General features: G+C 45.9%; 1 protein-coding gene across 2 annotated transcripts in view; it reads right to left on the bottom strand.

The window, feature by feature from the left end:
- LNP1 (leukemia NUP98 fusion partner 1) overlaps window positions 1–19,074 on the bottom strand; it is a 94,922-nt gene extending 75,848 nt beyond the window's left edge. Inside the window, exon 1 of one of the 2 annotated variants that reach the window (XM_068270698.1) lies at window positions 18,693–19,074. In XM_068270698.1, coding sequence (XP_068126799.1) covers window positions 18,693–18,845 — 153 coding nt within the window. In that variant the 5' untranslated portion in view covers window positions 18,846–19,074. The remainder of the gene's footprint in view (window positions 1–18,692) is intronic. The other variant, XM_068270699.1, reaches the window with a different exon arrangement.
- Window positions 19,075–26,616: the final 7,542 nt, after the last annotated feature.

Genomic DNA, 26,616 nt, shown 5'->3' with positions numbered 1-26,616 from the left:
TAGAGGCAGAGGATCAGTAAGATAGCTAGGCAACTGGTATTGTTTAAAAGTAAATAAATATTGCAGCCTCCTCTTCAGTTGCCCTTTAAGCCATTAGTCAGACATTACTCTATTTGCAGCATCAATCTCTGCCAGATTCAATCATAATGATAACTGACAGGCCCCTGCAATATTTATTTACTTTTAAACAATAACAGTTGCCTGGCTATCTTGCTGATCCTCTGCCTCTAATACTTTTAGCCATAGCCCCTTAACAAGCATAAATATGGCAGCTAGCATATCACTCTACCTTCAGATATTGATGCCACAAATTGAGTATCAACATAGCTGCCTGATTGTCATTTCAATTGATTTATGGCAAAAAAAACGATTGATTGGGTATGCTGCAAAGATATCAGGCTGGGTCAGATATATGGTGGCAGCTGCATTCAATTCCCTGAAGTACCCCTGGTCTGCCCCCTTATGTGATGTGTACTGCACCCCCAGGCTGTGTGGAGCATTGCATCTGATGGCTGGCGCACCTCCTCCTGTGTCCCGTGTCTTCTCCTCATTGCCGATGGGCACCTGTACCACGTGACCCCACCACATGTTCTGATGTCACGGGGGACAGCCAGTGGGGTTATGGGGTACAGGCGGGCAATAGCAATGAAGAGAAGACACAGGACATAGGAGGAAGCAAGCCAGCAAGCAAGTGAGCCTGCAACATTCCGCAAAGCCCATGGGGCAGGGGCGTTGCTAGGCACATGCCCCGGATCTATTCTGGGGTGACCCGGATGTTCCCTAGACAGAGTCAACTGTGGTGCCTCAATGGCTGGCATGCTGGGAGCTGTGGTGCATCAATCGAGGGTTATGCTGTGGTGCCTTTATGTGGGCATACTGGGTGCTGTGGTGCCATGCTGGGCGCTGTGATGCCTTTCTGTTGAGTGACACTGCCTATTTATGTGAGATGTAGCATTTTTGTTTTTGTTTTATTATTAATGGAGAGGGGGCTTCATCCAACATTTTGCTGGGCTAGCCTACTTAGACTGCTGTAAATTCATGTAAATTTGGCTCCACCCATAACCACACCCACACCATGGCCACACCCATTTTCCATCTAGAGTGCCCAAAAGTGCCATGGATCTCTTGGGATCACTGCCATGGGGTATGTATGATATGGGGGGAGAGCAAGGCCAGATTTATACTCTTCCACCCCTAGGACAAATATGTTGAGGCTCCACCTCCAAGTGCAGCTGCGCCTCTCCCATTCCACTTGTAATGGGCGGAGCTACGCTGGGGCACGTTGGAGCCCTGGCCCTGGGGGAGACCTGGGAGTCTGACAGGCAGCAGCGGTAGTATAATAGATTTCCAATAGATTTCATGGTGAAATTGTCTGTGTGGGCAAGTAGTGGATCTCTCTACTATTAGATTCAATGAGAGAAGGATCTATTTTAAGGATGGCTAACCCTGGTACTCAGGCTGTGCTGGATTCGGGCCGGATTTACCATAAGGCACTGTAGGCACGTGGCTGCCTACAGGCGCCTGAGGATGGAAAGGTGGCTCACTTCCTTCCCCGAGCGCCTCCCTCCTGCCTTACCTATGTAGAGCCCTGAGCAGAGTGTAAATGAGAGATTACACACCCAGCTCTCGGCATTCCACTGACCAGATCTCCCTTCAGTTGAGGACACATCTAGCTACCTCATACTTGGGGGCACCACTAGCTACTTAATATTAAGGGTACTTCTGGTCACCTAATACTAAGGGGCACCTGTAGCTACCTATGATGGGCAAGGGAAGTAAGGAAGAAGTGACAGCTGGGCCAGCCAGCTCCATTGCCGTGTAGTTCGGTGGGGTTTGTCGGTTCAAGGAGGACAAAGTCTAGGGTGCCAAGACATCTGTGCCCAGGGCCGGGCCGAGGCATAGGCTGGAGAGGCTCCAGCCTCAGGGCGCAGTGTAGGAGGGGGTGCACAATTCATTCAGCTGTCATTCCTAATTGTGTATGAAGCAGAAAGAAATAAGAAAAGGGGATACATAGCAGTGACTGCAAGCCAGATAACTAGATATTAAGGTGTTGGGGAGGTTGTGGGCCCTGTGGCCCTCTTAGTCTAATAGCAATCCATGTGTGACAGCTGAGGTTGGAGGGATGGAGGGGCGCACTTTGGTGTCTCAGCCTTGGGTGCTGGAGGACCTTGTCCCTGCTCTGTCTGTGCCTATAGGCTCCTGTGATGTAAATCCTGGCCTGAGGCATTGCAATACTCTGACAGCTCTGAGCATAATTTGGGGAGGCAGAGGCATGATGGGATGTGTAGTTTTGTCACAGCTGGAGTGCCAAGGTTAGCCATCACTGATCTACTGTATCTGATGGTCGATCTGGTGACCATTAAGTAATGTATGGCCACCTTTACGCAGGTAACACGGGTTGTGCTAATTGTACAACGCACACATTACTCTACTAGCACAAGTACTAGTTAAAGTATACCTGAACTCTTGCACAGGACAGAAGGAAAACAGAGAGATGCACCCTGTATGTATTTAGAGAGTTTAGCCTGTCTAATTCCCCCTTATCTGTGACTCATCACAAACTGTAATTTGCTCTCTTAGCTGTGACATCCGGCTGCCTTGGCAGAGCCGCTAATTTGTAAACACAAAATGTTTGCCCTATGTCTGCTTCCTTGAAAGCAGGAAGTAGACACACGGTAGATTTATTGCAGGATTTGTATCAGCTGTAACAAAGAATGTTTTCCTTTAAAGGTTATTATGCAGTTGCATATCTATTAGAGCAGAGAGGAAATGCTGAGTTCAGTTCCGCTTTAAATTACCTGTAGGGTAGGATCACTATCGAATCAAATTCAAATTAGATAGTGACTGATCAGCACATTGGACCATAATCGACCCCTGTATGACTAGCAATATTCTAAGCTGTATTCAACTTTATTAAACTTGTATGCCAAACAGAATTACTAGCATTCCATTGTCCAATTGGACTCATTTAATATATTTATCCATTAAATGCATACAAAAACTTGGCTCAAAAGTTGGGTTTTAAGGTGCCCATACATCTAGCGATTTTGCAGTACGATTGACCATTCGCTTCGATAAAATGATCGAAGGAATCAAGTGTGTTCCAGAATTCCCAAATGATAAAAAGTGGCTGATTTCATGTCGAATCGATCAGCTTACTCGATCGAGCAGGATGCAAGATATTGGTCGATCGCATAGGAATCAGTTGTTTAATTGTCGTTCGATCGATTTTTGCATTCAGAGCGTGGAGAGGAGACACAACATCAGTCAGATCGATTGTGAAGGTGAATCACGTAGGATATCGTTTGTAGTGTGTGGATTACTAGTCGATCAACTTTCGATCAACCATACTAAACTTGATTCCTTAATAAAGTCGATCGCTTTGTCGGTTGAATCAGAATCATTAGATGTACGGCTACCTTTACAGGTACTTTCTAACACAAAGTAGTGGGACAAACCACAGGGGACATTAAAACAAGGTTAAAGCGGACCCAAACCAAACATTTTTTTAAATTAAAAATATTTAGTTGCACCACTCTGACACATACAAAGATAAATAAACACTCCTTCAAACCTATGAGCATTTCAGTGCATGCTTTTCACCCTTCTCTTTTCATAACTAGGGTTATACTGGGGGCAGCCATTAGCAATTCCTCCATTGCTGGACACCATTTACTCCACCAGTTTGCCGGATTCTGTCCCGGCAATATGAAAGGAAGGGAGGGGTTCCTCCAATAAATGTAAAATATTTTATATTTGTCATCATGAAGCTGAAAAAAGGCTGATATTTATTATTATAGTTTAGAAAATAGATTTTATTTCTGAAATCTTGTATTTTTAATTTGGGTCCACTTTAAATGAACATAAAAGTAATATTAAAAAACCCAAAAAGGTCACAGAGGGCGAACAGGCTGACAAAAGAAAGGATCCTCCGCTTGGCAGACAATTTGTCGAGTATGGACACTGGCCTTAATTCACTAAGCTTTATCAAACACTTTATCAAACGTTTGATAATTTACCTCATGAGTAAAATCTAATTTTGAATTCATTAAGGTGTTATGTATTAATTGAACGTTTTATCGATGAAACATTCAATAAATATATAACACCTTACTGAAGTCCAAATTAGATTTTACCCATCAGGTAAATTATCAAATGTTTGATAACGTGTTTGATAAAGCTTAGTGAATGAGGCCAATGTCAGTCAGCTACGTTGGCAAGTCCTGAAGGTAGTCCAGAGGCAAGAAGGCAGGGATTATGTGAGGGAACTCCGGGAAGCCTGGTGGATTGACAGACTGGGTACGCAGTCACTGGGAGGCTTGAATGAAGACTTCAGTCTCAAGTGGTTTTTTTTGTAAGAATGGCTGTTCTAAAGGTTAAATGAAGTAATGATGCCATGGACCCGCCCCCTAATGTTGGGTGTGGTGAGGTTCAGTGTTCCTATAAAATTTTGAAATCCTGTGAGGGAAACTAAGCACTTGAGAAAGGGCAACCCACCCAAAACGCGGTGCTGGTTATGTTATGCTATGTAACACCGCTGTGTACATGACATGAAATAAAATGCATCTCTGGAAAAGTTTCCGCTGAGGGTTGAGTTCCTATGGAATGTATATACCTTTACAGGTACACACTATGATATTTTCTGGCAGATTTACTGTCAGATTGATTATTTTCAACATGTCCGATCGGATTTCCGATCGATTTCCGGTCATTTTCTGTTCACCCCTATGGGAAATCGATCGGAAATCAGACCGAACATGTTGGAAATAGTCGATATGACAGTAAACCTGCCAGAAAATCTTATAGTGTGTACCTAGCATAAGATAAACATTATATCCAATTAGAAAAGATTGCGCTCCAAAGGAAAACCACTTAACCAGGGGCTCGCAGCTCAATCAAAGTCACCGCTGTTTGATACACCGATATCAGTACAAACACACCGCGCTCTTCAATCCTGTGACCCCCACTACAAAGGCCCACAGATCATCCCTGGAATATAATCACAGAAAGCCACATATAGTGCTGAATAACGTTTTGTAAGAGGGACCCTTTTCACCACTCCTTGCACTCCACCGGGACGTGCCCACCAATGGGGTTGTCAATCGTACACCCCCCTTTGGGTATGCACTCACCGTCAAGATACTTGTATTCTAGTACAGGGGCCAGTCCGGGCAGATAGAAGGCGGTGGCGCAGCCACAGAGCAGCATCAACACAGGGAGAGGAATGATGAGTGGTCTACCGGCTGCTGTGTTGCTGCTGCTCTGTGGCTGCGCCACCGCCTTCTATCTGCCCGGACTGGCCCCTGTCAGCTTCTGTGAAAAGGAGAAAGACAACTGCAAGATGCTGGACCCATAACTCTGCGGGACGGGACGGACACACGTGGAGAAGTACTTTGAGTACTGATGTGCTAGAATACAAGTATCTTGACGGTGAGTGCATACCCAAAGGGGGGTGTACGATTGCCAACCCCATTGGTGGGCACATCCCGGTGGAGTGCAAGGAGTGGTGAAAAGGGTCCCTCTTACAAAACGTTATTCAGCACTATATGTGGCTTTCTGTGATTATATTCCAGGGATGATCTGTGGGCCTTTGTAGTGGGGGTCACAGGATTGAAGAGTGCGGTGTGTTTGTACTGATAAGATAAACATTGGCTTATCACCAAGTAATATGATGGGCAAAAACTGCTATCTTGCCTAGGGCATCTTAATCCTTTTCTGTCTGCACAGCACATTAATCTATGGTGAAGTTAAGCTGTCTTTCTTTTTTAATAAACATTGGCTTTTTTTAAATATTTTTACCCAGAATTCTTCAGGCCCCTTTTACACTTATTTTGTGTTGTGTTACCCTTTTTGCATGCAAGGTAATGCAACAGCAAATAAAGTGTATGGAGCCTAGTACACTAACTGTGTCCGATTCACCGCCTACCCACCGCAAAGTCAACAGCACATTACCGTGCGGACTTGCACAGCGGAAGCAGAATACATGGAAGTCAATGGGCACAGAGAAATTTTGTATTTGTTGGCGGTGGCGCGCATGTGCAAATACAACGGGGGAACCGGGAATCCCAGTGGGGTACTTCCTGTCCAGCAGAGAGTAGGTCACTGGGCGAGGGTCAGCAAAGGGCGTGCGGGGGGCGTCGCTATTCATATGACCCTGTTGGCACACTCTGTCACAGGTCATATGAATTGATATTTTGGCGTTGCGGTGCAATGCGAAGGGGCGGAGAATCACCGTCCTCCTCCGATCCACCGTTCCCCACCGCCGGTCCCGGGCTAATTATCATTTTAATACAACTGCGGCTGCATGCTCGCTCCTACTCGCATCTCTGGGAGCTTACTGCGCAGGTGCAGTATGAGGTTCTGCGTAGTAAGCTCCTAGAGAGACGAACGGGAACGCGCAGTATTCATCTAGTTAGACGAATAAGTAGATCGGGACCGGCGGCGGGGAACAGAGAATCGTAGGAGGATGGCGCGGGACATGACAGCTGCAGGGGGCCGATAGGAGCCCCAGGTAACTTTCAGGTTTTTGTTTTTTAAACCTTCGACAGAACCCCTTGAAGGCTACGGTGGCTCAGGAGAGACAAACAATAGCAAATGGAGAGAGAGCTTATTGGGTCATAAGTGGAGCAGCACAAGATAAGGGATAATCCCTTTTACAGATGACACTAAACTGCAGAGTGATAGAACCGCACAACATGATTTTTGTACTGAAGAGGATTGGAAACACTGGGAGCAGGCATTCTGTCATCATATCTCAGCTGCGGTATATTAAAGCTTAATAGCAGCGACACAGAGAATGCCTTCCAGAGGGAGATTAGGCAAGTGCTGGCTGATGATCCTGTCATGTCACAGGAATGTCACAAATGCACAGTGTGGGCTGCCTATCTGGCCACTCAGTGCGGTATCCTGACCGCTAAGCCCATAGACTCCTTACACTTCAGTTATAGCGCCACCGCGCCACTCTCTTCATATTCCTAGTGTGATATAGAGCGCAAATAAAGGGGAGGAAACCCCAGAAACAAAACACAGGGACAAGCCGAGAGAGAACATGGTGTAGTATGAAAAACAAAAATGTGGGATAACTAAACTACTGCATTCACATGGGTGGGTAAGCACTAAAACAACCACCTTATGATCAGAACGTATGACGGTGGCGCAATCTCACTGAGACTGGTTCTCAGGCACTCCAATTTATGTTGCCAGAGGAAGCGGGTTTTCTCCCACGAAACATGTCGCACAATGGGGTTGTGTCCGAATAAAGTTATTGTTCTTTGAATGAGACTGTTTGTGTCCTTATTTGAAGGTAAGTCCACCGCTACCGCCCTTTAAACTGTTTTTAATATTATTATTATTTTTTTATTATTATTTTTTATTTATATAGCGCCAACATATTCCGCAGCGCTTTACAAAGCACAATAAGACGACAGGGGGAACATAGATACAACTAACAAATGTACAGCAGAGTTCCAAGCAGCACAAATATTGTTACAAGAACAGTAAACATTAGGAGGATGACCCTGCCCTTGCGGGCTTACAATCTAATGGGTTGTGGGGGACACACTAGGTAAAGGGGTGGAGGATGGATGAGGCAGTGATTCTTTGCCACTGATTACATTGTGACAGAGAAGTAAATAAGGGCTATAGAATGTTATAAGCTTGTCTGAAAAGATGTGTTTTAAGAGTGCGTTTGAAGATGCCCAGGTTTGGAGCATGAGGTACATGCTGTGGAAGAGAGTTCCAGATAAGGGATGATGCTCGTGTAAAGTCCTGTATGCGAGCATGAGAGGAGGTGATCAGCTTAGAGGCCAGGAGAATTTCTTGGGAGGAGCGGAGGTTGCGGGAGGGACAATATCTTGAGATTAGTGAGGAGATGTATGGAGGAGACAACTCGTGGAGGGATTTGTATGTTAGAGTCAGGAGTTTGAACTGGATCCTCTGGGTAATGGGTAACCAGTGGAGAGAACGGCACAGTGGGGCTGCATCGGAAGAGCGTGTGGAAAGGTGAATGAGGCGGGCCGCTGAATTTAGAAGGGATTGGAGAGGTGCTAGCCTGTTTTTTGGTAGGCCACAGAGCAGGGTATTGCAGTAGTCTAGGCGGGAGACGATTAAGGCATGAACAAGCATTTTGGTGGCTTCTTGTGTGAGGAAGGGACGGATACGGAATATATTTTTGAGCTGGAAATAGCAGGTGGTGGTTAATGAGGCAATGTGAGGTTTAAAGGAGAGCTCTGAGTCAAGTATAACCCCCAAGCAGCGGGCCTTAGTGGTTGAGGTTATTGGTGTGTTGTCTACCGTTATGGTTGCAATTGGTGGGGGTGTAGATAGCGATGGTGGAAAAATCACAATTTCCGTTTTAGTCATGTTGAGTTTGAGGAAGCGGGAGGACATGAATGCAGAAACGGCACGTAGACAGTCGGGAACTCTGGATAGTAGTGAGGACAGGTCAGGAGCTGAGAGATAGATTTGGGTGTCATCCGCATAGAGGTGATACTGGAAGCCAAAAGAGTTGATTAGTTGTCCCAGGCCACGGGTGTAGATTGAGAAAAGAAGTGGTCCAAGAACAGAGCCTTGAGGTACACCAACAGACAGTGGGTGTGGAGAGGAATTGGTGTTAGAGAAGGAGACAGTGTAAGAGCGCCTAGAGAGATAAGAGGAGATCCAGGAATGTGCTTGTCCCTTGATTCCTAAAGATGACAGTGTCTGCAGAAGCAGAGCATGATCAACCGTGTCAAAGGCAGAGGAAAGGTCAAGGAGTATTAGAATAGAGAACTGGCCTTTGGATTTAGCTACCAGTAGGTCATTAGAAACTTTCGTGAGGACAGTTTCAGTGGAATGGTGTGTGCGGAATCCAGATTGAAAGGGGTCAAGTAAGGAGTTGGTAGAGAGAAAGGCAGACAATTCTGAGTGGATGTGACGTTCCAGCAGTTTAGAAGCAAAGGGGAGGAGAGAGACAGGACGGTAGTTGGATAGAGAAGTTGGATCAAGAGAGGGTTTTTTGATAAGTGGTGTGATGATAGCTTGTTTGAATAAGGAAGGAAAAGTGCCAGTGGAGATAGAGAGGTTGAATAGAGTTGTTAGAGCGGGATTAAAGGAGGAGGAAAGCTGGGGGATTAGATGAGAGGGAATGGGGTCCAGGGCACAGGTAGTGAGATGCGCTTTGGAGATTAGTGAGGAAAGACACTGTTCAGTTAGTGTGGTGAAAGATGTTAGAGTGGGAGAGTGGTCGTGTGGAGCGGGGGGAAGGCAGTTAGTGGTGGGCGAGAGTGCAGGCGGACAGAAGGAATTTATAGGTGACGGTTGAGCTGGTAAAAATGATTGTGTGTTGAAGCTATTACGTATTGCATCAATCTTGCTTGTAAAGTATGATGCAAAGTCGTCGGCTGACAGACATGTGGAAGGGGGAGGAGGTGGGGGACGAAGTAGGGAGTTAAAGGTGTTGAACAATTGTTTTGGGTTGTGGGACTGTGAGGAGATGAGTGAGGAGAAATAAGACTGCTTAGCAGAGGTGAGGGCATCCCTGAGCTCCTGCATAGTTTGTTTATAGTGATTGAAGTCCTCTACAGCAGTGCTTTTTCTCCAGCACCTTTCTGCCACCCTGGAGTGCCTTTTCATCTGTTTGATTTGATCAGTGAGCCAAGGCTGCCGGTTAGTTTGGCGGGGGCAGGTGGTGGTATATAATATATTTTATACTTCTGGCACCCCTGTTGATATCAGTATGATGGAGTGTCGCATCCCCCAAATATGACAATCCTTTGAGTGTAAAGCCACAAAAAAATAAAAGTCCTGACAAAGTATAATCAAAATCAGTCAAAATGAATTGTGAAAAGGTAACCTATACTGAGAGGGTTATGGATGTTTCCTTCTAAACAATACCAATTGCCTGGCAGTCCTGCTGATCTCTTTGGCTGCAGTAGTGGCTGAATCACACACCTGAAAAAAACAAGCATGCAGCTAATCCAGTCTGACTCCAGTCAGAGCACCTGATCTGCATGCTTGTTCAGGGTTGTGGCTAAAAGCATTAGGGACACGGGATTAGCAGGACAGCCAGGCAACTGGTATTATTTTGAAAGGAAAATTCCATTTCCTTCTCAGTTTAGGTGTCCTTGAAGCCTCGTTTATATGCTACAGCAGTGGCGTAGCTAAAGAACTTTGGGCCCCAGTGCCAGTTTTTCATTGGGCCCCCGGGCACACTATACAGAACCATTGATATGGCGCACCAAAACCTGCCAAGGACATCCACAGTATTAAAGGTGTAAGCAGAGGAAGGGGAATTGATTGTTAATTATTACTACTATTCAAAGCTTATATTGAAGTGATCGTTACCAGCACAGGACCAATTAAGTGCCAATACTGCCTTTGAAGGAGGGCCTCTGATGGGCATCTCTGGCTCAAGGGCCCTGGTGCGGTCTCAACCTATACATCCCCTATTGCCACTCCACTGCACTGAAGGCGTTCTATAGCATATGTATGGCAGTGCTGGAGTGTAGTGTTGGGCAAACAGTGATGTTCGAGTTCGGCCGAACATCTGATGGTGTTCGGCCAAACTGTTCGGCCATATGGCCGAACTAAGAGCGCATGGCCGAACGTTCCCCGAACGTTCGGCTAGCGCTGTGATTGGCCGAACGGGTCACGTGTAGTCTTGGGTGAACATCTAGATGTTCGGGTTCGGGCCGAACATGGTCGCGATGTTCGGGTGTTCGAGCCGAACTCCGAACATAATGGAAGTCAATGGGGACCCGAACTTTCGTGCTTTGTAAGCCTCCTTACATGCTACATACCCCAAATTTACAGGGTATGTGCACCTTGGGAATGGGTACAAGAGGAAAATTTTTTTTAGCAAAAAGAGCTTATAGTTTTTGAGAAAATCGATTTTAAAGTTTCAAAGGGAAAACTGTCTTTTAAATGCGGGAAATGTCTGTTTTCTTTGCACAGGTAACATGCTTTTTGTCGGCATGCAGTCATAAATGTAATACAGATAAGAGGTTCCAGGAAAAGGGACCGGTAACGCTAACCCAGCAGCAGCACACGTGATGGAACAGGAGGAGGGTGGCGCAGGAGGAGAAGGCCACGCTTTGAGACACAACAACCCAGGCCTTGCATGAGGACAAGAAGCGTGCGGATAGCAATTTGCATTTTGTCGCCATGCAGTTATAAATGTAATACAGATGAGAGGTTCAATAAACAGGGACCGGAAACGCTAACCCATCACAGATGTTCATTGTTCATGTTACTTGGTTGGGGTCCCGGGAGTGTTGCGTAGTCGTTTCCAATCCAGGATTGATTCATTTTAATTTGAGTCAGACGGTCTGCATTTTCTGTGGAGAGGCGGATACGCCGATCTGTGACGATGCCTCCGGCAGCACTGAAACAGCGTTCCGACATAACGCTGGCTGCCGGGCAAGCCAGCACCTCTATTGCGTACATTGCCAGTTCGTGCCAGGTGTCTAGCTTCGATACCCAATAGTTGAAGGGTGCAGATGGATTGTTCAACATAGCTATGCCATCTGACATGTAGTCCTTGACCATCTTCTCCAGGCGATCGGTGTTGGAGGTGGATCTGCACGCTTGCTGTTCTGTGTGCTGCTGCATGGGTGTCAGAAAATTTTCCCACTCCAAGGACACTGCCGATACCATTCCCTTTTGGGCACTAGCTGCGGCTTGTGTTGTTTGCTGCCCTCCTGGTCGTCCTGGGTTTGCGGAAGTCAGTCTGTCGGCGTACAACTGGCTAGAGGAGGGGGAGGATGTCAATCTCCTCTCTAAAGTCTCCACAAGGGCCTGCTGGTATTCTTCCGTTTTGACCTGTCTGACTCTTTCTTCAAGCAGTTTTGGAACATTGTGTTTGTACCGTGGATCCAGAAGGGTATAAACCCAGTAATTGGTGTTGTCCAGAATGCGCACAATGCGTGGGTCGCGTTCAATGCAGTCCTAGGCCGAAGAGGTCATAGCCTAGGGTCACAAAAACCTGTTTATTTGGGCAATTTCAATGGTAGTTATGCTGACGTACATAAATCTCAGCCATGGCCGTTAGCAACGTCTGAATTTCACGAAATGTCTCATGCGGGTCCCTACATCTCTGCAAACCAGAGTTACAGGGGTGCAAAATTGGTAAAATCCCCCATAGGCTTTCATTGCCTCCCTATTTCACTTTCCAAAATCTCACATCTTTTCAAAGGGCAATTGCTCAGCAGTGGCAAATTTTCTAGCATTGTAGGGACCCTTAGGGGGAACATGACTGGTGAGTTTTGGGCCCCTAGGCCGAAGAGGTCATAGCCTAGGGTCACAAAAACCTGTTTATTTGGGCAATTTCAATGGTGGCGAGTCTGACGTACATAAATCGCAGCAATGGCCGTTAGCCGTGGAGAAGATGGTCAAGGACTACATGTCAGATGGCATAGCTGTGTTGAACAATCCATCTGCACCCTTCAACTATTGGGTATCGAAGCTAGACACCTGGCACGAACTGGCAATGTACGCAATAGAGGTGCTGGCTTGCCCGGCAGCCAGCGTTATGTCGGAACGCTGTTTCAGTGCTGCCGGAGGCATCGTCACAGATCGGCGTATCCGCCTCTCCACAGAAAATGCAGACCGTCTGACTCAAATTAAAATGAATCAATCCTGGATTGGAAACGACTACGCAACACTCCCGGGACCCCAACCAAGTAACATGAACAATGAACATCTGTGATGGGTTAGCGTTTCCGGTCCCTGTTTATTGAACCTCTCATCTGTATTACATTTATGACTGCATGGCGACAAAATGCAAATTGCTATCCGCACGCTTCTTGTCCTCATGCAAGGCCTGGGTTGTTGTGTCTCAAAGCGTGGCCTTCTCCTCCTGCGCCACCCTCCTCCTGTTCCATCACGTGTGCTGCTGCTGGGTTAGCGTTACCGGTCCCTTTTCCTGGAACCTCTTATCTGTATTACATTTATGACTGCATGCCGACAAAAAGCATGTTACCTGTGCAAAGAAAACAGACATTTCCCGCATTTAAAAGACAGTTTTCCCTTTGAAACTTTAAAATCGATTTTCTCAAAAACTATAAGCTCTTTTTGCTAAATTTTTTTTCCTCTTGTACCCACTCCCAAGGTGCACATACCCTGTAAATTTGGGGTATGTAGCATGTAAGGAGGCTTTACAAAGCACGAAAGTTCGGGTCCCCATTGACTTCCATTATGTTCGGAGTTCGGCTCGAACACTCGAACATCGCGACCATGTTCGGCCTGTTCGGCCCGAACCCGAACATCTAGATGTTCGCCCAACACTACTGGAGTGCCTGATTGCCTCGGGAAGAGCAGGCTGAACCCATTTGCTCCTTTACTTATTTTGCCCACTCAAAGCTGCTTTGTTGTGTGCCGTATCAATTGTTTCTCCTCCCCCATCCATAGCAGTTGAATGCGTTGCTAACCCACAGGCTAACGATGCGTCTGTATGGCACTTTGCTCCAGACAGTGCCCTGGAAGATTGAGTCCCAATTCCTGGGGGTCACAGTACGTCTGCATGCACATTAAGGGTAGACTTACCTCTAAGACATAGGCTTATTGGCCACACACCAATGTTTATTGGTATAAGCAAACTAAAGAGAAATAATCCAATACAGGTCCCCTACATTATTAACAGAAATACACGTTATTAATGCTATCCAATGCTACATCAGGCTATGTTTGACACTGGCCTTTTCCAGCATAGGTCCAGTGTCAGATATGGTATGACATAGAAAAATATGGCTGCTGCTAGGTGGAGTACGTATGGTGCTGGCGATGGCAAGGCCAGTTCTATTCTTTTTGCCGTCTGAAGCAATATATTGTGAGGATGCCAATCACAACCCTGAATGTGTGTGCAAAGCCGGACCGGAGGACACATTGGCTTGTGCATTGCAGGCACTGACACTACGCTTACCTTCTTCTTCTTCCTCCAAGACAGCATCTCCTCCCTGCTGACCTGCAGCCTCTGATCTCCAGGATGCCGGGTATGTGCTGCACCAACGCTGCATCACTCACCCGCTGTCAGTAGATTAGCGATGTAGTCACCAGCCACACTTGAAGTCCTGCTTCCTCTCTGACTACAGCGGCATCTCATGTGACCCGGCAGCACGTAACAGGTCACATGAGTCACCACTGTAGCCATGGATGCTGGATGGGTGGATGGAGATCCCATCGGTGGAACGCTGACAGCAGGTAAGTAAAGTGGCCCCACGCTTCTAGGGAGGGGGAGACAGGGTGTGCGCGGAGAGGGACATTTGGGTAAGGGAGCGGACTCTTGCCGCCCTCTAATTGTGGCCGCTCTGCCCGCAATAGGCAAAGTAGGGGAATATACTGTAACAAATATATTCCCCTACTGATAACCTAGCCTGTTCTCTGGAGGTGTAATTAGGGGTCCAGACCCCTAAATTAGCTCTAACTATAATGACATTACGGTCTATGAACCGACCAAATTTAGGTGCTGTGCAGCCAACTGCAGGTACTAAGAAAACCTACCCCCTTTAATCAAAGCGTTGTCCCACGCTGCGTTCTCCACCTGCCCACCCTCTGCCGCTGCACTCATAATTTAGATATTAAGCTGGTGCATTTGGGCACGTCTCTAGGATTGCCCTTGCTGGATCTAGTCCAAAATGGCGTTCCCCTATTGGACAATGCCCGACACTTTGATCCCCTCCGTCACCATACTGCACTGCGTCATTACAGAATTACACTGGAGCACGTGCAATAAGGGAGCTTGCAGGAGGTACAGATTCCTCCGACTCTTATTTCTTCAGCACACAGCGATCACCCCACCCCCTCCACCATGCACAAAAGAAAAAAAGTCACTTATGAGGGGGGGGGACCAAATTGGATAGGAAAGGGTAAAGCAAACAAGCAATACTGTATACACATAAACTGAAATATATACCAAGAAAATTACTAAAAACACGTAGCCTCCCTGGTGGTAAGGACGAGGCTGACTCGTTAAAAAAATTGCTACAAAAGGTATAGACAAGTTAGCTTTGTCCACCTTGAAAACTGGCCTGGAAAGAGTTAGAATGGTTTATGTGCACCACCTACTGGCAGTAGGCACATATTACAGCATTACAGAAAATTACAGAAGCATTACAGAAAACCTCTGGAATCTAATATCATACTGTATATTGTACAGAGAATGACACTTATTGCCACACTGGTCTGAACTCGGCCGTGACGGACTATAATGACCACTATGGCTAAGAGTTGTGCAGCAGACCAGAGTGTGTACAGTGGCCCAATGACGATCCCTAAAAATCTGGCATGTCGGACCTTTAGCTATACTTAAGCATGACCCAACGGCTTTGTTCTTAGCACCTCCCCACCCGCTGGAAGCCGCTGATGCCGTTGATGCCGCTGAAGCCGTCAGATGCGCTTGTCGTCCCTTTTTTTTTACCGTCCCCCCACACACAAAATGTATTACTTATAGATGCGGTCTGCTACATCTTTAAATATTGGTGGTCCACATATAGAATAGCAGTGCTGGCTCCACCCATCCACATGGAAGCCAGAAAGCAGTAATTCGCTGGTTTCCAATCAAATTCCACATCAGGTGACACTGCTGTCCAATTGGACTTCAGGTTGTCACCTGGGTATGCTTCACTGTCTGGCCCGCAATGACGACATTTTATGTATATTCTGGCCCTCCAGCAGTCTGAAGTATGTTGACCCGGCCCTCGACCCAAAACGTTTGGGGACCCCTGTTTTAGGTAAACACTGCATGGTATTTATTTCTGCATCTGTAGATTTATTTCTTCATCCATATTTGAGGAGAATTTCTCTATTTGTGATTAAAAAGTTTATTTTGGAAATTTTAATTAAATGTTTTGACATGATTTTGTTTTGAAACTTTTATTATACTCAAAATGGATACTAGACCTTTGCTTGACGGATTTTAGTAAGTTGCAAGCAAAAATGTCACGAAAATTAATTGAACCACTTTTTGCACATAAGTCCTGCAGAAATTGAACGCTAGGGAGATTAACCATTTTAGCCTTTTGGACGTGACTGTCACGTCCAAAAGGCTGCTGCTGCGGTGCTGCGCGCTCCCGTGCCGCCCCCCGTTAGCCTGGAGATTAATGAATGGGAATATAGTTCCCATTCATTGATCTAAGTCCCCCGTAGAAAAACCGACAGCCTCTCATCATCAGAAGCCGCGGTCTTTCTGGAAAAAAAAATAAATCACGTACTCCTTATAGTTCCTGTAAGCAAGCGTGCTCGCACACACAGGATAGAAAAACAAAAAAATCACTGTCGCCAACTGGTGGCCAAATAGTAAATTACATTTAAAATTAACTGTTTACCTCCCACACCCAAAAAATACATTAAATAAAATTTTTATCTTAAAAAACAAAAAAAATTACAATTTAAAAAAAAACAACAAACATAAATAGTTACCTAAGGGTCTGAACATTTATAATATGCATGTGAAGAAGGTATACAACTAATATTTGTTTTAAATTATAAGCTTGTAAATAGTGATGGACGCAAAATTAAAAAAATGCACCTTTATTTCCAAATAAAATATTGCCTCCATACATTGTGATAGGGACATAATTTAAATGGTGTAATAACCGGTACAAATGGGCAAAATATGTAGGTTTTAATTATGGTAACTTATTATTTTAAAACTATAATGGCCGAAAACTGAGAAATAATGCAAAATGTACCACCCAAAGAAAGCCTAATTGGTGGTGGAAAAAACAAGATATAGATCAATTCATTATGATAATTAGTGATAAAGTTATTGGCGAATGAATGGTAGGTGAAAATTGCTCGGATGCATAAGGTGAAAAACAACTGAAGGGTGAAGTGGTTAAATAGGAACTGTCGCAAAAATCTTAAAATTTAAAACACATACAAATAAGAAGTACATTTCTTCCTGAGTAAAATGAGCCATAAATTACTTTTCTCCTACGTTGCTGTCACTTACAGTAAGTAGTAGAAATCTGACATTACCGACAGATTTTGGACTAGCCCAACTTCTCATAGGGGGTTCTCAGGGTTTTCTTTATTTTTAAAAGCACTTAGGCCTGGTGCACACCAAAAACCGCTAGCAGATCCGCAAAATGCTAGCAGATTTTGAACCGCTTTTTCTTCTTTTTCTGTAGCGTTTCAGCTAGCATTTTGCGGTTTTGTGAAGCGTTTTTGGTGTAGTAGATTTCATGTATTGTTACAGTAAAGCTGTTACTGAACAGCTACTGTAACAAAAAACGCCTGTCAAACCGCTCTGAAATGCCGTTTTTCAGAGCGGTTTGCGTTTTTCCTATACTTAACATTGAGGCCTCCCGCTCTGGTGTGCACCAGCCCTTTGAAATACATTACCCTAGTGGATCCGCACCCGCAAGCGGATCGCAAACCGCAGCAGAAACGCTCTGGTGTCCACTAGGCCTTCGTGAATGGCAGTTGCTCCATCCAACTGCCAAAATAGTGTGCACTGAGCAAGGAGGCTAGCCAGCATCTTTGTATAAATCTTTTTCAGGGAATGTCTTCATACAGAATAAAGGCTATGCTGAGAATCCCACATGAAGAGATGGACTAGTCGGTAATGTCAGATTTCTACTACCTACTGTAAGTGACAGCAACATAGGAGAAAAGTAATTTATGGCTCATTTTACTGTGGAAGAAACAAGCTTCTTATTAGTATGCGTTTTAAATTTTAAGATTTTTGCAACAGTTCCTCTTTAAGGAACACTTAAAAACAGCATCAGGACTCCACCCCCTGAGCAATAATACAGATCCGACCATCAATCACTGCCCTACATAATGCAGAGTGCAGTTAGTGAATTAAACATAAAACTAAACATGTTTAACAGTGTCCAACTGCTTTAATTGTCCTTTAATAAAGGACAACTGAAGCGAGAGGGATATGGAGGCTGCTATATTTATTTCCTTTTAAGCAATACTATTTGCCTGACAGCCCTGCTGATCCTCTGTTTATAATACTTTTAGCCTTATGGTGGCCGCAAACGATCCAATATTTTTTATACAAACTTGCCATTTCTATGTAATACAAGGGACTGCCTAAATTATCCATTCAATATATTCACTGAATTTACCCTTATATTACATAGATTTAGTAAAATTGGTTGAAAAAGATTGGATCATTAGTGGCCACCTTTAGCCCCTGAACAAGTACGCAGCAGATCGGGAGTTTCTGACATTATTGTCAGATCTGACAGACTAGCTGCATGCTTGCTTCTGGTGTGATTCAGACACTACTGCAGCCAATTAGACCAGCAGGGCTGTCAGGCAACTTCTATTGAGTTTGAGTAAAAGGGAATAAACATGGCAGCCTCCATATTCTTCTCTCTTCAGTTGTCCTTTAAGGCCACATTCACAATGGGAAGCTACGGTGTGACATAACGGCCGTATTGTAGCATTATGTAGCGTTAAAAACAACGCGACAATCACAGTGCGGTGCCATCTAACAACGCCCAACGTTACCGCAATATGCGGTTGTTAACAGTGACAGAGAAGCATACTATCCAATGACTGCATGCTTCACTGAATGCGACTCAACACACGGATAACGTACGACATAACATTTGCGTTCCACTGCGTTACGTTCATGCTTTTACAGGGAACCTAGCCTTACTGCTTTAGATGAAGGAAGCTGAACTCTCATTGGTTGCTACTGGTAACCGTACATTGCTATACCCCAGCAGAGAGGTTTGGCGGGATGTGACACTACCTACCGGACATGGCAGAGAAGCCCTCCTTTCCGAGAGCGCCTGTCGCTTCTTGTGGCTCCTGACATCCCTCTGGTGACCTTCAATTCCGCTGTGTCCCCAATAACTGCTCATCCACTTCGCAAAGAGGATGTCATCATCGTCCTCCTCGAATTCCATGTACAAAAGGCCCAAGTCAGGTGAACTTCCCAAAACACAGGAAAGAATCAGGAGTCCAAGCTGTAGAGCGCTGCTACCAACCAACAGACCTGCTAGCTAGTGAAAGGGTAATATCTTCACAAATCAGCCCCCTCTTAAGCTGACATTAAGGAGCGAGGGGGGGTGGGGAGCAGCAGTTCTAGCCACGGTCTTTATATAAGCCAATCCCTTGTAATCTATTTATCAGAGAGGCAGGGATAGGTCTTTTAATCTTTCCATTACATTGATTCCCAAGTCACACAGCCTAAAGGGTGCTAACTGGCAGCGCGCTGTCCAGCTTCCCCGCTGCGCGCTGCATCTAACTGTCAATAGCTGTCAGGACTAGCGGGCGAGGACATGCCTGCAAGCTACACTATGTGCTAGGATTCCAATGAGGCGCAGGCTGTGAAAATTGAAATGGACGTAATATTGACAGTTGCCAGAGACTGGCAGAGTTGTTGTGGAGGTTTAACAGGCACAGACGAGGCCCCGGCTTCTACGACTATTATTATTACTACAGCACCAAATAAAACTGCGTAGAAAACGTGTCTTGAAACAGAAACACAACAGACTCTACCTTCCTCCCTTCTCTTAAATTAATTCAAACAATAAATTCCAGGAATAGGCAGAAACTTTCAATGCATAGTCAACTGAAAGCAAGTTTAACTTTTGTAAAAAAAAAAATGAATAAATAATCATAGTAGGTAGAAAAATGTGCGATAATTTTCTTTATTAAAATGCAAGGACATTTTTAAGGGGCAGGCAAGGCAGGTCACCGCCCAAGGTGAAGTGACAGAATGGGGGGGGGGGGGAGGCCCATGCAGAGTGTGCAGCGGAGGGGTGAAGTAACTCACCTCTCCAGGAACCAGTGAGGACGCACATAACCCATCTTCATGCTCCTCGGAATTATGTTTCTGTGGTTCCAGCACTGTCTGTCATCAGGTGACCCTTACAGACAGGCGGCACTGGCAACATTGAGACAAAACACCTAGTAGGATAGAGATGGGTTGCGGTGAGTTCCTTTACCTCTCCACTGTGCACTATGTATGGGAGGTGAGGGTGGCCTTTCTACCTTCCTATACTGAGGGTGTCCTCTCTGGTTACCTAATACTAAGCATGTCCTCTGCGGCTACCTAATACTGTGTATTCCCTCTCTGGCTGTATATACTGGGGGTACCCTCTCTGGCTACCTATACTGGGGGGGGGGGGGCTCTCTGGCTACCTATTCTGAGGGAATTTTTTTTTTCAAATTTTTATTTTTAAAACATTTTTCAAAAAGAGAAAAGGCAAAAACAGGTACAATCAACTTATACATTATGACATGCAATTGAACCCAAATAATGTTGAACATAGCAGGTGACATATAGGGGTAAGTGGTTGTCCGGGTAAGATAGATATAAAATATTTTAGAAAATGCTGCTAGCCAGTGCGGCTGATATGAACACAGGCAGTAACGTTTGAAACAACATCGTGTTGGGATACATATTATAAATAACAAACGTGTCATCATGAGGAAAGTCAGAGCATGTATTGTAGAGCTTAGTAGTAGTATTATGAAAGATCTCCGAAACATTGCACAGAAAAAATGCACGGCAACTATGGGCCCATAGGGAACATACTCCAAAGTGTCTAGGCAGTATAATGCTTATTTCAGAGAATCTAAGTGACTTCACATTAGAAGTCCCAGATATCCACCATGTCAACCAGGATAAATGAAGGCAGGGCCGGGCCGAGGCATAGGCTGGAGAGGCTCCAGCCTCAGGGCGCAGTGTAGGAGGGGGCGCAGAATTCATTCATCTGTCATTCCTAATTGTGTTTGAAGCAAAAAGAAATAAGAAAAGGAGATACATGGAAGTGACTACAAGCCAGATAACTAGAGATTGAGGTGTTGGGGAGGTTGTGGGCCCTGTGGCCCTCTTAGTCTAATAGCAATCAGTGTGTGATGGCTGAGGTGGGAGGGATGGAGGGGCGCACTTTGGTGTCTCAGCCTTGGGTGCTGGAGGACCTTGTCCCGGCTCTGAATGAAGGACCTGAAATACAGTATATGAAGGTCCAAATAAAGAGAAAAATACACATACTATAATATTAAAAACAGAACAGTAAAAGTAAAGAAGAGAAATAAGAGAGACCAAGTAAAGAATAGGGAGGTCCGAAGAGTAGAGCAGTGGTGTGCGGCCAGGTAGGTCAACGGGAGATCCCACCACACCAGAGGTAGAAAGTTTATGCAGCTCTTAGAATTGCAACCCCCGTATACAGGATTTTCTACATTAATCAAACATGAGAGACTTATAGTGTAATGTCTCCCTAAATTCAAACCAGCCAAACCATGTTTTCCAGAACTGTTCCAGTCTAGATTGTATCGTGGACGTAAGATCTTCAATCGTACAAACCCAATTCACTTCAGACAGCCATTCCCGAACTGTGGGAGAGTCTGTTGATTTCCAATGTCTAGCGATTAATGTCTAGCGATTAAGGCTCTTGGTGCATTTACCAAGTGCCTTGAAAGTGTTTTTTGTATTTCCTTATTGACCAAGTATTGTGGTGTATAGTAAAAAGATAACTGGTGAGTCTGTTAAGCCATGCATAATGGACCTCACGTCTGCTCATTACCGAGAGAGCTTGTTACATGACCAAAAGGTGTGTAACAGTGTACCGGGCTCCACTCCACATCTCCAACACAATGAGATGTGCCAGGGAACAATGCATGGACCCGAGCGGGCGCCATGTACCATCTCGCGAAGATCTTATAACCAGTCTCAAAATGTTACCCCATTGTTTGTCACTGAACGTGAGGCCTAGATCTTGTTCCCAATTATCTCTGTAATGGGCAGACGGGGAGCTAGAGTCATTCAACAAAGAGTGCATCAATGAGATAGTTCCCTTTAGATGCCCTTCTCTTTGACATGTCTGTTCAAACACTCTGAGAGGTCTATCAAAGCTAGTTCTTACGCCTTGGGATAGCAGGAAATGTTTGAATTGGATCCAACTCAATGGGGGGGGGGGGGGGGGGGGGGAGTCCGGCCGAATTACTACCCGAAATTAAGTGATCAGCACGTAAATAGGATAGCTTTTGGGGTTAAGGCCTAGAGGAAAAGAATTCTCAAGTATTGGAAGGAGCGGTGAAGCCATGGAGGGGGAGATTTCTATATTTAGCAAATGTCCTGATAGTGTGAGTGACTAGAGAAGCGGCCGGGTCTGATAATTGTTGTTGTTGAGCCGACCATGGTGCCTTAGCTAGACGACCAGACAGTAACTCATTTTCCATCCCAACCCAGCACTTGTACTTAGCGTGCCTATGCCAGTCGATTACCCTGGTAAATACTGCTGCAGTATAATAAAGTCGAGGATTAGGGACCACCATACCACCCAACTCCTTTGTAGCAGTTTGAATAGTATATTTTAATATGGGTTTGCAGCCATTCCAAATACACCTAGAAAAACAGTTGAGTTATTGATCTAAAATAGGCAGAGGGGAGGAAATATAGGGAGTGTTTGAAATAGATATAGTAAACGTGGCATAATTGTCATTTTAATTATATTTGTTCAGCCAAACCAGGAGAAATAAGGCTTATCCCAGTTTCTTAGATGCTGTCGGTTTTTTTCAAAAGTAGGTGTAAAGTTATGTGCCATCAGGTCTTGGGGGGGGGGGGGATTTTTAATAACTAGCCATAAACGCTATTTAGCCTAGAAAGCTCTGTTACTCTGCTCTGCTAAAATATGTGCAATAACAAAATACTTTTAATACTTTTAATCCAGATCAAACCAAGGAAGTTTTCAAGTATTTATCCATTTTTCTACTGTCCAAAAAGCACTATATGAGAATATTCTGGATGGCTGGAAAGGCCAAAAAGGCCTGGGCCTAAGGCGGCTGGCTGCTGCCCGTGAGGGTAGAACAACATGGAAGAGGAGGCTTATAACACAAAGGGGACATTGCAAATGTTACATTACAGGTCTATGTAAAAAAGGGAGAACAGGCTGTTTCAGCAAAAAAAAAAAAAAAAAATGCTTATTCCACTGGTTGCTGGTTTTGACACTTACTGATAATGGAAGTTATAGGAAGGTTACTTTCCAATGCCAGTGAATGGGGCTCCTCAGCTTAAGGAAATGTTCTTGCTGCTGTTCTCCACTTTTGATAGAATGATCTGTAGGAGACAAATCCTCTTCCATTTGCATAAATATGGCCCTATGAGAATGGCAATCAAGATTTCTTGAGTGAAGATTGCTCCCAGTCATTTTCAGCCTCCCTTTTCCATCTGTTCAGCTGCTCCCTTGAACAGCAGAAGGCCCAAGACCCGGACCTATGTGGCCACCGATGTAACTAAGGGGGAGCAGCCCCCACAACCGTGGGTGAGCCGGGATAGGAGGAGGGGCTCGGACTTCTCCCTTCTTTCATTCAGACCTACAGATTAGCATGGCTGCAGTGGGGGCTTACATTTTCCTCCGTTGGGTCTCTCCAGCGCTACCGCTGCAGCCACTAGGTGTCACTGTCCTCTCTGCATGCTACACGGTCTGCAGAACGTCACAATTCAGACTGAGAGGAAGGCAGAGAGGACAGTGACACCTAGTGGTTGCACATTATGTGTAAATAACCTGCGCTGGGTCATAAAGAAGACGCAGGCAGCGGGGCTGAAGACAGAGCTTGGGTGGAGCAGCCTTTGGGACAGGTGAGTTTTACAATGCAGCTACACATCGTGCAGGGGCCTGGGGCCTTGGATGCTGTCGGGGGCACCACCTGGGAGGTCCGGGAGCGTGGGGGGGCCAGCAGTGGTCAGTTGCCCCCTTTGCCTAAACTTCACCGCCGCCCTTGTAGGTTTGGGACCCCCTTAATAGAGATGGGAAGTTCGGATCTTTTCAATGATCCGGATGATTCGAATCGGATCATTGAAAAGATCCGGATCTTTGATCCGAATCTCGGATCATTTTACTACCGAAGCATTCGGGGGTGAAATTGCTAGCGGGACAGGAGAAGGGGAGGGGGGTGGACACACAGAGAAGGGGAGAAGATGGACAGAGGGCAGGGAGTGGACAGAGAAGGGACGAGCAGAGAGCAGAAATGTTTGCACACAATACCCACATGCTGCAATCATATGCTTTACATGTATTTCACCTATATATTCATCTGTATACATTTAATGCAAAGGTCGCACAGTGAAAGAAAGCATTCCCAGAAGTAAAGTGCAGCTGTTTAGAGCAGTGCAAGAGGATCATATTGCCCTGCAATCACAGTGCCTGCAAAGTTACTGAGCTGTGCAGAGCTGAGCCAAAAGCTTCCAATGTGTTCACTGTGCACAACTACGGAACAGACAGCCTATAATGAGCAGCACATTATAGCCAGTATGTGTGCTCTACACATATCTGGCAGTGGCACCCATGTCTCCTCTCTCTTATCTACCTGTCCCTGCAAGGCTGGCTCCCCTCCAACTGAGCGATCCATCTCTGCTCTGGTTCCAGGACCCCGCTGCCCGCTGAGAGGGGGCGTGTCGCTCCTGGCCCCGCCCCTTTTGCGATCCGAATCACTCATTTTGATGATTCGGATGATTCGACTCACAAAATAGATTCGGATCAAAGATCCGAATCGTTCATGATCCGGACAACACTACCCCTTAAAGTTTTGCAGGGTGCCCAGTCAGGAGTAGCTATGCCCCTGTATGTGGCCTCTTCAGAAATCCAGCCCTGGCTCTGAAACCTGTCCTGGTACAAAGAAGAGTATAGGAAAGAAAAACATGACACTATAGACTGCATTGACGCAAAGCGTTAGAGTTGTGAGCTGCTCCAGTCCCATCTCCTGGATTCTCTGGTCTTGTTAATGTAACTGTAAAAGTGATAAATGCTGGCGTGTGGGTGGAGTGAGAACATGCGCTTCATAAATGGACAAAGGAATTTATTGTGCACTTTGCTCTCAATTTCTGCTTTACTTAAAAACTGAAGCTGGTTGCATTTACGAGAGTCATTATGCTAAACAATGAATATAGGGCTATAGTCAAGGCCAGCCGCCAGATAGGCTGAATACTTTTTGTTCCCAGGACCGATTGTCTTGTGCTACAACCTCTTCCAATCACTATTATCATCATAATCGTTTTTTATTTAGAAAGCCCCAGAACCCCCTGTGGTCAGAGCTGGCATTTCCATTAAGGCAAGGTGGGCATGCAAGTGCTGCCTGTCCCCCGACCTCCCTCTTAACTGTCACATACTCCACAGGTCCCTGCACAATAGCAGCATTGGTATCTTACCTGTCCCGGCGGCCAGCGCTGTTCTATACCTTTGTGCTCTGGTCGTTTTCCTGCTGCCTGCCTCTAGTGACCGGCACATGTCATTACGTTTACGCACAATTAGGGCGGACCCATGGCACCAGGTGATGACGCTTCCTCCGGCGTCAGACAGCGTCCCAGGCCTAGCCATGAGCAGGAGGGGCTAGCAGCGCAAGAAGGATGAGCAGTGGGCACAGCGGCGGGGAGAAGGGCCAGATCCCCCCCTTACCTGGGTCCCCTCCTTCCACGCTCCCCCTCCAGATATAAGATCAGTATCAGCGGCAGCGGGCGGGGAATGATTCACCGATTCCTCTCCAGACGTCGGAGCACAGCGTTCCACAGGTCTCCGCCTTCAAAGCTGCTCACTGTGCTTCCTGATGAATGGCATGCTCAGCAAGTGCAGTGATAGGCCCAATAACGGAGCTATGGTCCCGCCTGCAAGACCATCGGCTCGAGTAACAAGTAGCCATACTTTTCCCCCTTACCTCTGTTAGGGCTTACTTTTGGGGGATGTCATAATTTCAAGGAAACATGGTAGAGTAACTTCAGGCATAGAAATGGCAGAGCGTACAGTGTTGCCAGCCTGAAATGTAATAGGCTATTTTACATGTAATTACTTAAACACAAGTTGCAATGCTTCTTCCCCATAGGCTGAAGCTCGGGGAAACAACGGCATGGAGTTGGGGGTAGGTGGAGGATCCAGCAGGACATCAGAGGACACGGTGAACACCAGGAGGAAAGGGGTACAGCAGAAGACACACTGAAGGACATAGTGGGACATAGGAGAACAGGGCATAGAGGGGGACACCAGGAGGACACAAAAGGTACAAGGGGACACATGGGCACACAAGAGGTGGATCCAGCAGAGGAAGAGGCGGCACAGTGGGGAAGGCAGAAGGACACACAGCACAGGAACTTGTGTGTTCATGAAAATATAAGTAGAGATGGCCCGAACGGTTCGCACGTGAACTTATTCGCACAAACTTCGGTAGTTCACGTTCGCGATCGAACACAAACATTATGCAAGTTGGACCCGCCCCCTATACTACATCATTAGGGTCAACTTTGACCCTCTACATCACAGTCAGCAGGCACAGGGTAGCCAATCAGGCTACACTCCTTCCTGGAGCCACTCCCCCCCCCCCCCCCCCCCCCTTTATAAAACGCAGGCAGCGTCAGCCATTTCACTTACTCAAGATACTGTGTTATTTTCGGGGAAACACGGGTATAAACTCAGACTCGTGGGGTGTTAGTAAAGCTGGGAACATTGCCACCTTGGGCAGACTAATAATCAGCTGGAATTCTATATCACCCAGGGTGACACTACATGTCACATGACCAGTGATAAAAGATATGCCTCCTGGCACAGCTTAACCACTTCAGGACCACAGTCTTTTCGCCCCTTAAGGACCAGAGCCTTTTTCTCCATTCAGACCACTGCAGCTTTCACGGTTTATTGCTCGGTCATACAACCTACCACCTAAATGAATTTTACCTCCTTTTCT

This window comes from Hyperolius riggenbachi, chromosome 2 (assembly GCF_040937935.1).
Source record: "Hyperolius riggenbachi isolate aHypRig1 chromosome 2, aHypRig1.pri, whole genome shotgun sequence".
NCBI classification, from domain to species: Eukaryota; Metazoa; Chordata; class Amphibia; order Anura; family Hyperoliidae; genus Hyperolius; species Hyperolius riggenbachi.
This window is presented reverse-complemented; position numbering and strand designations above follow the sequence as displayed.